Source organism: Pempheris klunzingeri, chromosome 10, assembly GCF_042242105.1.
Source record: "Pempheris klunzingeri isolate RE-2024b chromosome 10, fPemKlu1.hap1, whole genome shotgun sequence".
In the NCBI taxonomy this organism is placed as follows: Eukaryota; Metazoa; Chordata; class Actinopteri; order Acropomatiformes; family Pempheridae; genus Pempheris; species Pempheris klunzingeri.
In genome coordinates this window covers 21973177-21989089 of record NC_092021.1, presented here as the reverse complement: position 1 = coordinate 21989089, position 15913 = coordinate 21973177, and the positions used below count along the sequence as shown (strand labels likewise).

Below are 15913 nucleotides of genomic sequence, written 5' to 3'. Positions count from 1 at the left end.
AATAATCTGAATAGTCCCCGGAAATGTCATATAAAAGGTCAGGCAAGACAGTAAAACTACATGAATTCATCCATAAATAGAATATAATTGTAAATAACATTGTTTAATGAAATGAAAGATAAATATTGGAAAAATACTGCAGATAATAAGGGAAAAGGAAATATATTTTTCTTTATTATTTTTTTAATTTTACACCTTTACATTTAAACAAAATAGACACACAAAAAAGGACACAAACAAACAAATGAATGCAACACAAATTTAAAACTGTTTAATTATGTATTATGCAACAACAACACAATATAAGGGAGGGAGTACACAGTGCAGCGCCTCATCATTAGTAACTCATATCACACTGAGCACTTAGGCTTTGAGCTAAAGTGGCACTAGGCTGCTCAGTATTAGTAAAACATCTCCTTCTCCTTTCTCAGCGTTTTGTGAATGTATGCTAGAAGGAGAGAGGGGAGGGGCGCAGAAATATGATGTTAGAGAATCAAGAATTTGCCCAAATAAAACATCAAGAGTACCGACCCGTTCTAGAACCCGTTCTAGAACCCGGACTACAGAGAGGCGGACGAGAGCACGTTCCACTGACGGCTATTGGTCTGTCCCGTTCTCGCGATGTTTCGGTGCCGCTCACATCCAGACCGCGAGAAGATGAGCGATGGCAATAGAAAACAAACCTGGGGAGGAATTTGACACCGTTTTCTGTCAAAATGACTCCTTGGAGCTCTCATCGCACCGCCACTATGAAGCCGCACGAGCTCGGATCTTCAAGATAATTGTCATAGGAGACTCAAATGTGGGGAAGACGTGTTTGACGTACAGGTTCTGCGGGGGCACTTTCCTGAAAAACCCCGAGGCAACGATCGGGGTCGACTTCAGAGAGAGGACGCTGGAGCTCGATGGAGAGAGCATCAAGGTGAGAAGACCTGCAAACACATCAGCACTTAAACGTCACACACACACACACACACACACACACATAGCTCGGTGTGCTGCAAGATTAAACACAGTCATGTTCCTGAGCTACGGCTGACCTGGAGTCTGTTTTCATACATTCAAAGGCTGTGCATGGTGATTTCACCACTAGCCTGCAAAGCTCAGGCCTGATGTTAAAAATACCTCTTTAAAATGACCAGCTGATGGGCTATGTGACCTCCCAGCCTCTAATGATAATGATGATAATCATAGATAATCACTTTTTAGGAGGCATTACAACCCTGCAGGAAAAGGTAATCAGCCTCAGTGCAACAGTGATGCCTAAAAATAAGATTTAACATTTTAATCTGCTAGTCAGATTAGCCTTTTCCATTACATTAATCCCCAATCTTCCCACAGCATTTTTATGATGCTACACAGAGGGAGCGCAAGTGCTGCACAAGACCTTTCTGAAACAGTAAGAATCATTTCTGTGTTGGCAACAGTCGCTGTTAATTTAATAATGATAATAATAATACATTTTATTGTAGAGACCTTATCATGAAACACCTTTCAAAAGGTTAAAACACTCATCAATAATAATAATAATGAACTATATATCACCATATAAAACAAAATGGCTGTTACAAAGTGCTTCACAGATCTTAATAAATTAAATGCATGAATGAGCAGCTAAACTACAACTAAAATACACTAATTAAAAACATTTAAATACAATATAAAACCTGAAAAAGGGGCACAAAGAGGAAACAATAAAACCGATAGGAGTTGAGCAAAAAGTTCTGAAAAAAGTGAGTTCTTAAAAGTTTTTTGAATGACTGGAACCGCCTCAGCTGACCTGATAGAGAGGGGGAGGTGATTCCAGAGAGCTGGTGCTAAAATGGAAAAAGCGCAGTCCCCCTTTCAGCCTGCACGGGGGACTGATGAGAGCACGAAGAAACGTAAACCACACAACATTCATTGCACATTAAAAGCAGATCCGTAGAGGTGAGTTTTGATCAGTGGTTTGAACGTGGCCACATTTTGGACCTTAAAGGAAAAAAGGCTTCTGTGCAATGACTTGTCATAGCTGGAACAAGCACAGGTGTTACTAATAACATTAACAGTGTCTTTGTCTTTTCGTGTCCCAGTAAGCTGTGAAAATGTGACAGAGAGCCAGCATGTGCAATACCGGGCACGGCCCTGAAACTGAGGCAGCTAAATGGAATCCAGTCGCCATTAATTTAATCATTTACACATGTGTTTTTCCCCCACTGTGACTCTGTGGTTTGCTTTTAAAGGGACCCATATTTTCCATACCCCTCAACGATCATGCTCCTTTTAAAGTAAACTGTCAAGCAGCGCATACATTTGTGATATTTCATGTTTCTTCTTCTCTGTCAACCTCTGATAACAAGTATTGTCTGTGTACAGCGTCGTTATTGTCCAAAAACTAATGAAAATATATAATTGTGCTACATTATTTATTTTGAGTCATTCCCACATACAGTACATCAGACATACACCTACATTATCTACCACATTTGTAGTAATCTGTTGCTGAAAATAGTTCCAACAAACTATATATATATATATATATATATATATGTATGTATGTATGTATAAATTTAAGTACCAAAGACAGAGTAAGGAAATCAGGAAGTATTGACAGGTGGACTAACATTGTTGGTCCATTTTTCCTCAGGATTGTTTAACAGTAATTAAACTCTAAATTACAGTAACGTTATCCTTTAAATATGATTAAGTCTCATCACTATCTGTTTCTGATGTGCCAGTTGCAGATCTGGGACACGGCAGGCCAGGAGCGCTTCAGGAAGAGCATGGTGGAGCACTACTACCGCAGCGTCCACGCCGTCATATTTGTATACGACGTCACCAGCCTCTCCTCCTTCGAGAGCATCCCCGAGTGGATTGAGGAGTGCAGCCGACACTCCGTGGCGCCCCTGGTGCCCCGCATCATGGTGGGCAACAAGTGCGACCTGAGGGACCGCCGGGAGGTCCCCACGTCGGCGGCGCAGTGCCTCGCCGACAGCTACAACTTCCCGCTGTTTGAGACCTCAGCCAAGGAGCCCACGGAGAAGGAAAATGTTGACGCTATCTTTCTGACTTTGGCTTACAGACTGAAGAGCCACAAACCCCTGAGACTGAAGCAGCCGAGTGAGAGCAACGTGAGGCAGCTGTGGGACCAGAGAGAGCAGGAGGCATCAACTTGTGAATGCTGAGATGGCCTCCATCTCTGTTTAGATGCACTTAAGAGTGTGTACGAAGGTCATTACAGCCTTCAGGGACAGTTAGGGTGCAGTGTTTCTTCCTAACGTTGAGACTGAGTTCAGAAAGGCCTTTTCTGATCATGCGATAAGAAAGGAAGAGACGTTTCCCTGCCTGAGCTAGCGACAGTGCAGGCCTATAAGTTTGCACAATATTAAATCAACATTTCAGTGAAATGCATGAATGAACATGGAGGTATACCAAACATTTGTAGCTCAAACTGCACATAAAATCACTTTTGAGTCAAGAAAAGACAGAGCAATGCAGGGTGCACTTTAGTATGTAGAAAAATGATATGCAACCGGCCGTTCAGTAGCTCTACAACCTCTCTGCAGTATTCAGTGCAGACAGTAAATTTAGAGACAAAAAAAGATGCAAGCGCAATGTCCAAGGGACCAATAAAGTAAATCGAAACTGTGAAGAAAACCGTGCAACCACTGTCTCTAAGTTAAAAGCTTTGTGGTGATATTTCAGTTCCTTACAAATGCAAATGCAGCATGAGATTCGATGCTGTTGCTGAATGTGCAATTCTCACATATGAACATGAACACAACCAGCTTTGCGTCAGCTCGTTCGCCCACAGAGTCCTCTGGAGGGCGCTCGCTACAAACGCCAAGTGGTGGGACAAGATGCAAAATGCACATAGTTCACTAGAAAAGCACGAGTCTATGAAACTGTTATGCTGGAAGGTTTCGATGGTACGAGATAAAATCACAACTGACTGATACTTTGGCTGCATGTGTACAATAATTTCCAACAGGATGGACATTTGTGACAATATTCAAGCAATTCAATAAAGGCAGTTTTATCAGTATAATGCGCTCAGACATACTTTACACATAATGAAGGATAAATCGATGTATTTTATTTTACTTTATTGGTCACTGTGTTTGGTGGGGGCAGCATGGTGGTGTGGTTTGCACCAGATTCCAGGTTCGAATCTGCTGGCTTTTGAGTTTGCATGTTCTCTCTGGGTTCTCCGGCTTCCTCCGACAGTCCAAAGACATGCAGGTTAGGTTACCTTGTGACTCTAAATTGCCTGTTTGTGTGAATGTGTCAATGAGAGGTTAGGGTGAACCCTACATCTCTCCCAATGTCAGCTGGGATTGGATCCAGCCCCTCTGTGACCCCTAAAGATAAGTGGTACAGACAATAGATGGATGGAAAGCCTGTAAAACAGCAACTTCCTCCTTCATCCATCCATTCAGTCTGCATGGACAAAAGGTACTAGAAGTTCCCTCACAACCATATAACCTCCAGCTGCTGATGAAGCTCTTGTGATATCATTGAAAGCTCCAGGACAGCTTTTAAAAGGACCTTGTAATGATTTTCCCAACATCCTTCAACAAAGTTCACACACAGTATTTGACAGGATAGTAGCGACAACTAGTGGCCAACTTGTGCATAACTATAGCTCTGATGATGCGTTCAGGAAATCCTGTAAACTAGCAAACGTTCAAAACACGTGTCGCTAGCAAGCAAGGTGAAGCAGCTTTTAGTTTCTATGCTCCCCTCCTATGGAACAAGCTTCCTGAACACCTGAGGTCTGCTAAAACTGTCAGCGCATTTAAATCAGGCCCTAAAAACATTACTGTTTACTGTGGCTTTCCAATAATACAGCTACATAACCTTCTTTTAATTTGTAACTATTTATCCACATGCTTTTATTGTCTTTTAATGCATCTTCTCTTAAGCTTTCACTATTATTTTTTTATGCGATTTAATGTTTCTGTATTGTGTTTTATGTCCCTGTAAAGCACTTTGAATTGCCTTGTGTTTGAAAGGTGCTACACAAATAAATTGGCGTCGCCTTGCTAGGTTTTGATTTCATCCACGAAACATAGCTAGAAATGCAACTTTACAATCATATAACATTTTCTACTATAGTGAATTAAAGTAATTTGATGGCGACAGTTCGCTGGAGTGATAATATAGTGTTGACCCCGATAGTACCTCACTGAGGAGGGTTGTCGTGTTTACTAGTTTTACGTGAATGCAGCACAGTAATCGTGTATGCTTCACGCGGCGTCTCTCCGCGGCCATGGTAACACTTCCCTCAATAAAGGACCTCTGATTCAGAAAAACACCACAAACTGCTGCTTTTCATGCAGGTATGGGCGTTATTTTCACCTTCTGTGTGCTGCTAAAGAGCATAATTCAGTTCGTCGGGCTGTTGCTTTTGTCTACACGTAATATTTGACTCATACGGGGAGGATTAAGCCGCGTTTACGTTATTTATTTCCTCCCATGGTACGTTTTGTTGACTGTCTGCGGGCCTAGCAGCGAAGCTAGCAGAAGCTAACGTCTGCAAAACGACTCGGAGTAGACACGAAAATACGCTAATTTGAATTGTAGCTTGATTTAACAGACTGGTGCGATGAAAAAACATTGAAAACGACAGCCACTGCGTGTGCTAGCTTAACTGACTGACGTGCTTTGCCTTTGATAGAGCGTCACCATCCTCTAATAAGTGAGACTTACTGTGAGAACATGTGGTTTTAAACGCTGTAGCCGTCAAATGGGTGTCTTGTTTTCTCCCTCACCATATAGCTGCTGTTCAGCATGAATTTGGCAGAGATTTGTGACAACGCCAAGAAGGGCCGAGAGTATGCTTTGCTGGGGAATTATGACTCCTCCATGGTGTACTACCAGGGGGTCATTCAGCAGATCCACAAGCACTGTCAGTCCCTCAGAGACCCCGCACTCAAAGTCAAATGGCAGCAGGTGAGTTCATCCAAACACCTGACCATCATTATTACACACACTATTAAGCCATCATTACAGGGGACTCTGTGCTGTGACTGCAGTCCAGCCTCCCTTTTAATGCCCGCAATGATTTTATTTGTCTAAAACCTGAAGGGGAAACACTGTGAAAGCATGCTGTAACTTCACCGGTGTAACTGAAAGTGATCTTTACTGAAGGTCAGGTCCATTTTCTGGACTGGCATTTTCCCAGTACCCTTATCTCAGTCGGTGTCATGTCAGTTTAATTTGTTTCAATCAGGGCGGAGGTCTCCTGAATTTCCTCAAGGGGATGAATAAAGTATCTATCTGTCTATCTGTCTATCTTTTATTCCGTCAGCTATTGAAATGTCACAATCTGTGGATGCGACAGGATGATCGTCTAGTTTCTGGCTTCTTCTTTTCACTGCTATACTACTACTCCTACCACTACAAATAATAATAATAATAATAATAATAATAATGATAGCCACCCTGGGACATTAAAGCTGTACTCTAAACCCTGTGTTGCTTTATCACAAACATCATAACACATCAGCTGTTGTATTTTTAGCAGGATGTTCTGTGATACAATGCTGAAACAATAATCACTGTCCTCTGTTTGTGACCAGGTCAGGCAGGAACTGACTGAGGAGTACGAGCAGGTAAAAATCATCATGGGAACGCTCGAGAGCTTCAAGTTAGACAGGCCAAGTGACATCCTGGCCCCACAGTCCGAGGAGAGACTAGAGGATCCGGCGGTTTGGCCTCCTCCCACCCCCGCAGAACACAGGTGTGTGTGTGTGTGTGTGAGTGTGTGAGTGTGCCAGCAATTCAGTTTGTCTGAGATATTAGTGTAAAACATAAGGTAACAGTTATTTGGGTCATATGAAATATTTCACACTATATTGCCATCATCTATATCTCATCAGTTTAAAAGTAAATAGCCATGGTCTGAGCCCCAATAAATCTTTTTTATACAAGTAAGCATAGGCTAAATGAAAGATTAGGACCTCATGTCTTGAAATACAAACATTTGAAACCCTTTGATTGAGGATAATTTTAGTGAATCTCCAAGAAGCATATGCACATCCATTAATTCTATATAATGATGCAAAACCTGAACACAGCTGCCTCGTTGCCAGCTCTTATTTAATTGGAACAAGAACTGGAGTGTGTGGGCATTTAATTTTTTTCTCCCAGTGTGGCTTCTTTATTTCAGCCACCCGCTCAGGGGCGAACTGTGATCTAAGGCCTCCATCACTTTCTGGCAGAGCTGATTGTTATTGATACTATCCAGAAAGTCTGTGGAACAAAATAACTCAATAAGGAAGCACTTTGAAGTACAAAGAGACATATTTTGCATAATCTGTTCCATCTCTACCAGAACAATGTGACTCACCATGTTGGATTTTTTTTTTTTTTATTGTCTGGCCATTAAAGTGGACATATCAATCTGTACCTCCACAGAGTTAATGCCACTCTGTGGGAACATTCGCACACAATGTTATTACCACAGTTTCCTCACTGCAAATTATCTTTGATGTGTCTGTCTGCAGGTGCGTCCTACTATTACCCATGTGTACAGTTTTAATCCTGTGTGTGTCTGTAGGAATCCTATTGCAGTGAAGCGGCCCAATAGTGCAGTGAAGCAGCAGAGGAAGGAGTCTCCTGCTCTGCAGCATCGAGGGGCAGGACCAGGAGGTCGCGGTCAGGCCAACTCTAAACCAGACCGGCCGGGATTCAGAGACGCCCGAGGCACAAAGGCCAAAGACGATAAGGTCAGACTTTATTAGTTGATTGGGGAGATAGACGAGTGAGTGAAGTCCTCAACGATGAGTCAATCTGTCCCTAACGTTTTTAGTTTTATTAATCTTTTTTTCTTCACTAGGGAAAGAAAGGGGTGGGAGACGCACCAGGGGATGTAGAGCAGAAGAAGTTTGATGGCACAGGATATGACAGCGACCTGGTGGACTCACTGGAGAGAGATATTGTGTCCCGTAACCCTAACATACACTGGTATGGTGGCATACATACATTCTTACACACTCCTTCATTCGTTTTGCTGCCGGGGGAAGGTTTTTTTCTTTGCACTGTTGACTGAGTTCTCTGGATAAACTGTAGGGAGGACATCGCTGATCTGGAAGATGCTAAGAAGCTGCTGAGAGAAGCAGTGGTTTTGCCCATGTGGATGCCTGACTTCTTTAAGGGAATTCGTCGCCCCTGGAAGGTACACATATACACACAAATACACACTCGCTTACATGCTCTAAGCTGTATGTATTTCTTTAGTGTGCTCCTTAAATATCAACAGAGACATGTTGTTCAGCAGGGAATAGCTCACATTGTTCTGTGCTCAATCTTAAGATACATTTTGAATCTGAATATTATAACACCCACCATCTGCCTGTTGCACCAGCTAAGCAAATGTTAAATCAGGAAAGTTAACGCTATCTGCTACGTTTTCACCGGCTAGTTTCACACTAAACTTGCCACTTTTTTAGTTGCACCATCTCTGGTTACGCCATCAATTCACTAAGTCGACTTTAAGAACATTGCTGCAGAGAGTGAGGGCACAGAAATAAAGAGACCTGTTGTGGCACCGTGGTAGCTGAACAGTCACCACACAGCCACAATTCAGTGTCCCCCATTTCTGCCTCTATAGTATCAGCTTTATAATGAAAGCAGAACGCTTAAAAACATTATATATTTTTTTAAACGACAAATTAAAAAGGAGAAAATAATGTATGCGATCATGTGTGAACTTGCTTTGGCACCTGTTTCTTTGGAGTTATAGTACATATAATTACTTTAGAACCTGGTACAACATCCTCAATGAACTCAATGAACACAACTTTAATGCGAATGTTTACATATGTTTGTATCATTAATAGTGATAGAAACGGGCCTGTGCAGGTTTTCAGCATCAACACAACTGTTCTATTATCTCTGAGTCTTTCTGGCCACCAAGTTTGCCTAATAACATTTGACCATGTTAAAATAAGTTACAATGCTCCTTTCTTTTCCTAAAGGGATATAACTTGGAATACAAATGTGTAACTAACTGATTATTTCCAAATTTACCCCCGGGGATAAATAAAGTATTTCTGATTCTGATTAAATCAGAGCCACGCTTTGGGCCACTTCTTCCTCTCCAGCACGGCTCCTCCTCGTTGCCAGCGTAGATCTATGAGTTTGGCGTGATTTTGTTTGCAATGTGCAACTGTCAGTAAAACATGCTGGCATCGATAAAACAACTTGATAAGCTCTGAGGGGTACGATTCTGATGATGGAGCCTGTTCTCGATCCCCATCCCTACTGCTGCTTCTCAGTATCTACGTGACTCTGGCGAATGACCAGTTAGGGAGTTTCCCCCGCTGTCGCAGCCTCCATTGAACCTCATCATGTGAGGCCTCTTCCCCTCAGGCCTGCCATGTGAGGGTGAATAAGTTATTCGTTTTTACAGCAGCACAGACCCTTTAATTCGTCCGATATATGCATACATAATTGATCTTTTTACTTACTAATTCAGATAACTGAAAGTTCAGAAAAATGAAGGATTAATAATTAAAGAAAAGAAAAAAAAGACATTTTAAGTTCTTAGGTGTTGTATCAGCACACAGTTAGGCTGAAGGTGTTTGTTTCATTGAACATGGTGTCTGATTATTACTGCACATGTACTGCAGGTGAGCCATCCCACTCCCACCTGCTGCTGTTCAGCATCTGATCAATCGAACCTGGATCAGTGTTTTATATTGAAAGGCTCTCCGTCTCATTCGTTAGGAATATAACACACGTTAGTCCGTATGGATTCGGAGGCATTAGGGACTACGGTTACATAAAAATATTATGGACTGTGTCAGTGGTCCTTTTGTGGTTTATATAATCTCCATAGCAACAGACACAAAGCAGATGCTTTGTCAGACGTCAGAGCAGCAATTTTCAGAGGAGATTTTCATCAAGTATTGAAGAAGAAATGTATGTAACAAAGTCTTACATAAAAGCGAGAAAGGGACAAGGACAAAACTGAAAATGCATTTGTCTGCTTACAGGTGAACAGTTTAGTTTCATTTACATTCTTGGCTAAGACCATTAATAACCTCTCATATTTTAATATATCAAATTTCATCCTGTGTTCTTCCAGCATTGATGATGATGATGATGAACATCAGTATTATTCTGAATCCACAGTGGTGGTGCTTTGTCCCACGTCCTCATTTCATCCCTGTAATTAAATGCAGCTCTGACATTTACATTTAACAAATTGACTTAACAGCTGCAGGTCGGTGTTGTTTCTGGCATTAACTCTCTGCCAAGGTTCAATGAATCAGAGCTTAAACAACAAACATTATTGCTTTCTTTGCAGCACATTCAGGCAAAATCTCTCAGTGTAGACGTCTGCTCCCAGTTTGCACGAAAGATATTTTTTATTCTGAAAAATAGAAACTAATATCAAGAATGGTCCACCGTTTGCTTCTTTTGTTCTCTCTCTTTGTCAGTCTGCACTCCCTTTTATCTGCCTTCTCTTCGATCTAACTGCTGTGCGTCTGACGTACAGGGTTTGCAGCAATTCATTACTAAAATTGAACAATGGACGGCTTGCACTCTAATTTAGCCTCATTATCAAGCAAATACAAGTTCTCTCAGCACCTGAAGTTAGTCCAATCTGATGTATTTCTTATAGCATTAAATATTCTGGACTAAACAAGCAACAATCAAATTTAAAGAATGAACCAAAATATCCTAAATAGAGGAATCTCTTTGTCTCTCTTTGTGTGTTCATGTAGGACCTCATCACTTCTAACAGGGGTTCCTCAATCTTTTTGGATTTGGGGACCAGTAAAATCACACAGAGTGGTTGCTTCTGTAAAAAGATCCTCTCCAGGCATGTTTTAAAACATATAGCCTAAACATAATCTTAGAATGACATTTTCTGTTTTCTATTTTGTTCTGCATTCAGATATCCAGAATCTATGAATACACAAATGTCCAGGACACAATTTTCCTCCCACTTCACTGAAAAGTCCATTTTCAGCAACAGGCTTCACGTTTCCACATCACACTGAGTCCAATCCAATCCAACTGTATTTATAAAGCACATTTAAAAGCAAAAACAGTTGACCCAAAGTGCTGTTCAATCAGAATAGCAACAACCATAAGACAAAGCAATAAAACAATACAATAAGGAGAGTAAAAGCTGTAATACTTAGAGTTAAAAGCCAAGGATTAGAAATATGTTTTTAAGCGGGATTTAAAAACAGGCAGTGTAGTGGCCAGCTTAACATGCAGAGGCAACTTGCATACTTGTGATTAATGTGATTAACACATTAACTTCATGGGGAAAATGTGGATAAATAAAAAATCAGAACAATAATAGTGTTTATTTTGATGTGTTTGTGTCATAGGTGATTGTTTCAGGTACTGAAGTGAATACAGTTGTCTGATAACTGCTTTAAATAGTTCAGCTTTTCTGCTGAGATTACACACAGCCGAGTAACAGCGACAGCCCATCAGCCCAAAATCCTTTCAGTGCGTCTGTGTACATGTGTTAATGTGTCTTAGGTTTTAACGGTGTGTCACATTTCGTCTTAGGGTGTGTTAATGGTCGGCCCCCCCGGGACAGGGAAGACCATGTTAGCCAAAGCTGTGGCCACAGAATGTGGGACTACTTTCTTCAACGTGTCCTCCTCCACCCTCACGTCCAAATACAGGGGCGAGTCAGAAAAGCTCGTTCGTCTGCTGTTTGAAATGGTACGTTTATTCATGTGCATGTATCTGTTAACGAAACCTCACAGAACCAAACTGAAGATCTAAATCTTTTGTTACTATGTGATTTTCTTAGGCCCGGTTTTATGCACCAACGACCATCTTCATAGACGAGATTGACTCCATCTGTGGCAGAAGAGGAACATCTGATGAGCATGAAGCCAGCCGCAGGGTCAAATCAGAGCTTCTGGTTCAGATGGATGGTGAGTGGGATAGAGGAGCGGGGAGGTGAAGCACTGAAGGGGTTTCTAGTAAAGTTGTTTGTGGAGTTAATTCAAGAATCAAAAGCATAAAAAGCACAACTACGTCCTGTACAGCGCAGGTACAGTGATGCTCTTCCAATGGCAGCAGCATCTTTTGATATCAAAACTCTTGTCTGGGGTCTACTTCTGCTGAATGTGTACAGTAATGTGTATTATATAGTTTAATCGTGGTTTTGTGTGCTTTGTGACCAGGTGTCGGGGGAGCTCTGGAGAACGATGACCCCTCTAAGATGGTGATGGTCCTCGCTGCCACTAACTTCCCCTGGGACATCGACGAGGCGCTACGGCGACGGCTGGAGAAGCGGATCTACATCCCCCTTCCCACAGGTGACCTCAACCCCCAACGTGCAGCAAACTAGAGACACAGTCACTGTAGTAGTCGAACATAATATATAAATGTACGTGTGTGTGTGTGTGTGTGTGTAGCTGTGGGTCGTGTAGAGCTTCTAAAGATCAACCTGAGGGAGGTGGAGGTGACTGCTGACGTGGACTTGGACCTCATTGCTGAGAAGATTGAGGGTTACTCTGGAGCAGACATCACCAACGTATGCAGGTGTGTAGTAGTAATGCTAATGGCTTATCAGGTCATTACATAGTGACGGTGTGCCTTTACTGCTAGACTGAGTAAACCATCACTTCACCATTCACCATCACTCTCTGCCTCTCGCCCACACTCGCTACTTACACACACTGCGCTCTATTCCTCAGAGGAGCTACGGTAGTGATTGAATATGTCGTTCCCTTGTTGCCACCACACTCGAGTACCATGAGTAAGTGGTGAAGCAGCTGCAGATAAATGATTTGGCTTAAAAAAGCCAGAATATTCAACAAAGATGGCGGCAAAAAATACAAAAGTGGTGTGAGTTAGATAGGCAGGGAAAACCCAGACTACTACCTGAAATAATAATCTAATCTGCATTTAAAAATTAAGTAGCCCTTCTGACTTATATAAATTTAACTCTTGAGAACAACAGCAACATGGAAAAAAATAAAATGCATGCTTTCTGGATTTTTATTTGTCAACAAAAGCACTCGGCTCCACAGAGGTTGATGCTGTTACATTACCAAAGTCATGAGTGTGTCTGGCCTCAGGGAAACTTTTCTGTGTCCTTCTATTTTACTGATCCTGCTGGGCAGAACTGAAGGCACATTAACCAGACATTGCTCACATTGCTGTGGGATTTATAAATAATATTTTACAGCCAAGAATATGTGTGCGATGTTAAGAGAAATGTGACCACTGCAGAGAGGTCATAAAGAGTGTATTCAAACCTGAGTAAATACAGCTGCTGGAGGTGTGTAACAGACATTTACATTAGTTTGTAATTCCAAGAGCAACCGTAGACAGTGTGTGAGAGAGAGAGACACATTACGTATCTTTATGAGCAAGAATTAGCATTTGGCCGTGAAACTGAATCACTAACAATGTGAAGTTTACTGGCATTTCTGAGTAAGGACAGTCTGTGGTTTTGGCTACGTTGGAATATGTTAATAAGCTGAATATTTCTTTTAATCATAGCTCAATAGTTACAATCTTGTCCTTGTCCTTGTGGGCCTTTCTACCATAGCTATGCTGGCTTTTTAAGTATTCAAGTTATTCAAGTATTTTATGTCGCCAAACTTGTCTCACTTCATCTTTGACTTGCATTGTTTTGTTGACCTTGGATGAGCGTGTGTGTGTGTGTGTGTGTGTGTGTGTGTATCACCCACACTCAGCCTGTAGCCGAAAAGGATTTCAGCCAAGACACTTTGACAAGAGTGGATTGTTTAGTAGAAATATTGTCTGAAGTGTGTTTTCGGGTGCATATTTATATAAAAAAAGAAGTAATGTGTGTGTGTTTGTACACTCCTGCCCCGTCTCTGCTCCTGTCCTGACATGTACATCAGGGATGCGTCCATGATGGCGATGCGCCGTCGAATCCAAGGCCTGAGCCCCGAGGAGATCCGAGCTTTGTCCAAAGACGAGCTGCAGATGCCTGTCACCATGGAGGACTTCACCCTCACGCTCAAGAAGATCTCCAAGTCTGTGTCTGCTGCCGACCTGGAAAAATACGAAGCCTGGATGGCTGAGTTTGGGTCAGTATAGAGAACAGGACCGTTCAGACCCAGAGGGACCATAATCTTGAAAGGGGGACTTGCAGCTATGAAAATTATGAAAGCCTTGCAGAGGAGGGACGCAGGAGTGTGTGTGTGATGGAGCTGAGTGAACACTAGAATGTGAACCAGGCAGCACATCAGGGATAAAGATTACACGGGGGCTCAAGTTCACATCAGAAGACGGGTGCCTTTGAGAGAGCGTGATGAGAACTTTCAGTGGCCCTTTTCACGTAGTCTCCCCCCCCCCGGCTGTCGTTGCTTCGACACGGTTTGTCTGTGTAGAGACTATCCATCATCCAGCTGCTAACTGTCTAAAGTGACCTGAGGAAGAACGGGCCGATTTTCTCTCACAGGGAACTTTTAATGTAAAAAGTAGCCTGACACACACAGGTGGACCAGGGAATGCACTAGTTTTACTTACTTGTTAGGCCTCTTGCAATATCTTGCAACGTATTCTCATCCTAAACTCCACTCAGTTTTTCTGTGAAGCTCCATGAAGCATTAGTATGAGCGTTCCACGTCGGATTCACCAAACTCTGTAGAAATTTGTAGTAAAATTGCAGGTTTCAACCTGATGAATGGCACTTTTTTACAAGTAGGTGAATGTTAATTTGTAAATTGTGAGATTTGTTCATCTGGATAATCATTACTCCCCAAAAATTACTATGTCAGAGCCCCTAAAAAAACTGATCTAGTAAAAAGGAGTAGAAATTTCACACTGCTGAGCCAAAAACACAAGTTTAGCAGTGTCAAAATCTTAACACAGCTGCCAGCAACTGTGATCAGAGCAGCAGCGTATTGTGACAGAAATAAAGAGGCATTAAGACAAGTTAGATTGTCAGGTGTAACAGAGGATGTTCATAAAGACCCTGAGACAGAATCATCCAACAAAATGGTCTTTTTTCTTTTGGGTTGTCGTACCAAAATATGCCAATAAAATCTCCAAGACTCAGAAAATTGACAAGCCGTGCTGATGGTGATATGGTGAGTTTTAAATTGACGTAAAGTTTTAGTTACTAGTTTTAGTTGGGTTCTGTAACTGAAAATCCATTCAGATTAAGGCATTATGATTCAGACTTTCTGTCCAGGATTTGCACGCCAGATCTGGACCACTTGTTTGTGAATTTAATTCTCACCTAAGAGAACAATTTAAATACAAGAACACACTCTGAAATCAGTCAGTACTTGTGATTCTTGCGAGAGAGGCCCAATGTCTTAAAGAAATGTATGTTTGAGCACCTTTTAATGTATTTCCTTCAGGAGCCCATGTGCTTACTACTGACTGAACACACTTGAAGAGCCACAATGTCTGTGTTGTGCAGCGACCGCTTTTGTCTTTTGTGTTTTTTGTTAGGTTTAATATTTGTTTTCTGGTCTGTTGAGACAAATAAATGTAGAATACAAGTAGGATGCAGTTAATTCTCTCCTAAAATTTCAGCTACTTCTTGGTTCCTGTATTTTATGAACTTTATTAAATTGGTCTCACTAAGCTGAGTCAGGTTATGTCTCACATTCACGGAGCGTGAGTAGATTGTAGACCGTTCGTCCTCCTGGAGCTCATCGGGCTCTTCAGTGTTCAGATCCCTGACAGAGACAAAGAGCTCTAGGTGAGAGTCGAGCAACAAGAGGAATATTTTTTTGTTTCCTACTGATTTGAGATTTAATTTCAGGCTGCCTCGAACATTTATGGGCAAAAAACAAACCACTAAAAGCTCCATTTACACCACAAACTACCCTGTTGGTCACATTTCACATTAAATCTCGACAGAATTATTCCACGATGTCGAGACTGTTGACGTATTTAGTTTAGAGAGTTCATTCTTGGAAGTAGTTTGGAAAAATCTCAAAAACTCACG

At 41.7% G+C, this 15913-nt stretch overlaps 2 protein-coding genes across 2 annotated transcripts; both read left to right on the top strand.

Annotated features, from left to right (window-relative positions):
- The first annotated feature begins 661 nt into the window (after positions 1 to 661).
- LOC139208090 (ras-related protein Rab-33B) lies at positions 662 to 3961 on the top strand. The gene is made up of 2 exons (XM_070837652.1): positions 662 to 922; positions 2718 to 3961. Exons 1-2 carry the CDS (start codon positions 665 to 667, stop codon positions 3162 to 3164), a joined length of 705 nt encoding a protein of 234 aa, XP_070693753.1. The 5' UTR covers positions 662 to 664; the 3' UTR covers positions 3165 to 3961.
- Positions 3962 to 5239: 1278 nt separating this feature from the next.
- On the top strand, positions 5240 to 14148 carry katnal1 (katanin p60 subunit A-like 1). Its single transcript, XM_070838440.1, has 11 exons — positions 5240 to 5321; positions 5761 to 5934; positions 6564 to 6724; positions 7544 to 7712; positions 7823 to 7950; positions 8056 to 8161; positions 11524 to 11682; positions 11774 to 11900; positions 12153 to 12287; positions 12387 to 12513; positions 13848 to 14148. Exons 1-11 carry the CDS (start codon positions 5316 to 5318, stop codon positions 14044 to 14046), a joined length of 1491 nt encoding a protein of 496 aa, XP_070694541.1. The 5' UTR covers positions 5240 to 5315; the 3' UTR covers positions 14047 to 14148.
- The last annotated feature ends 1765 nt before the right edge of the window (positions 14149 to 15913 follow it).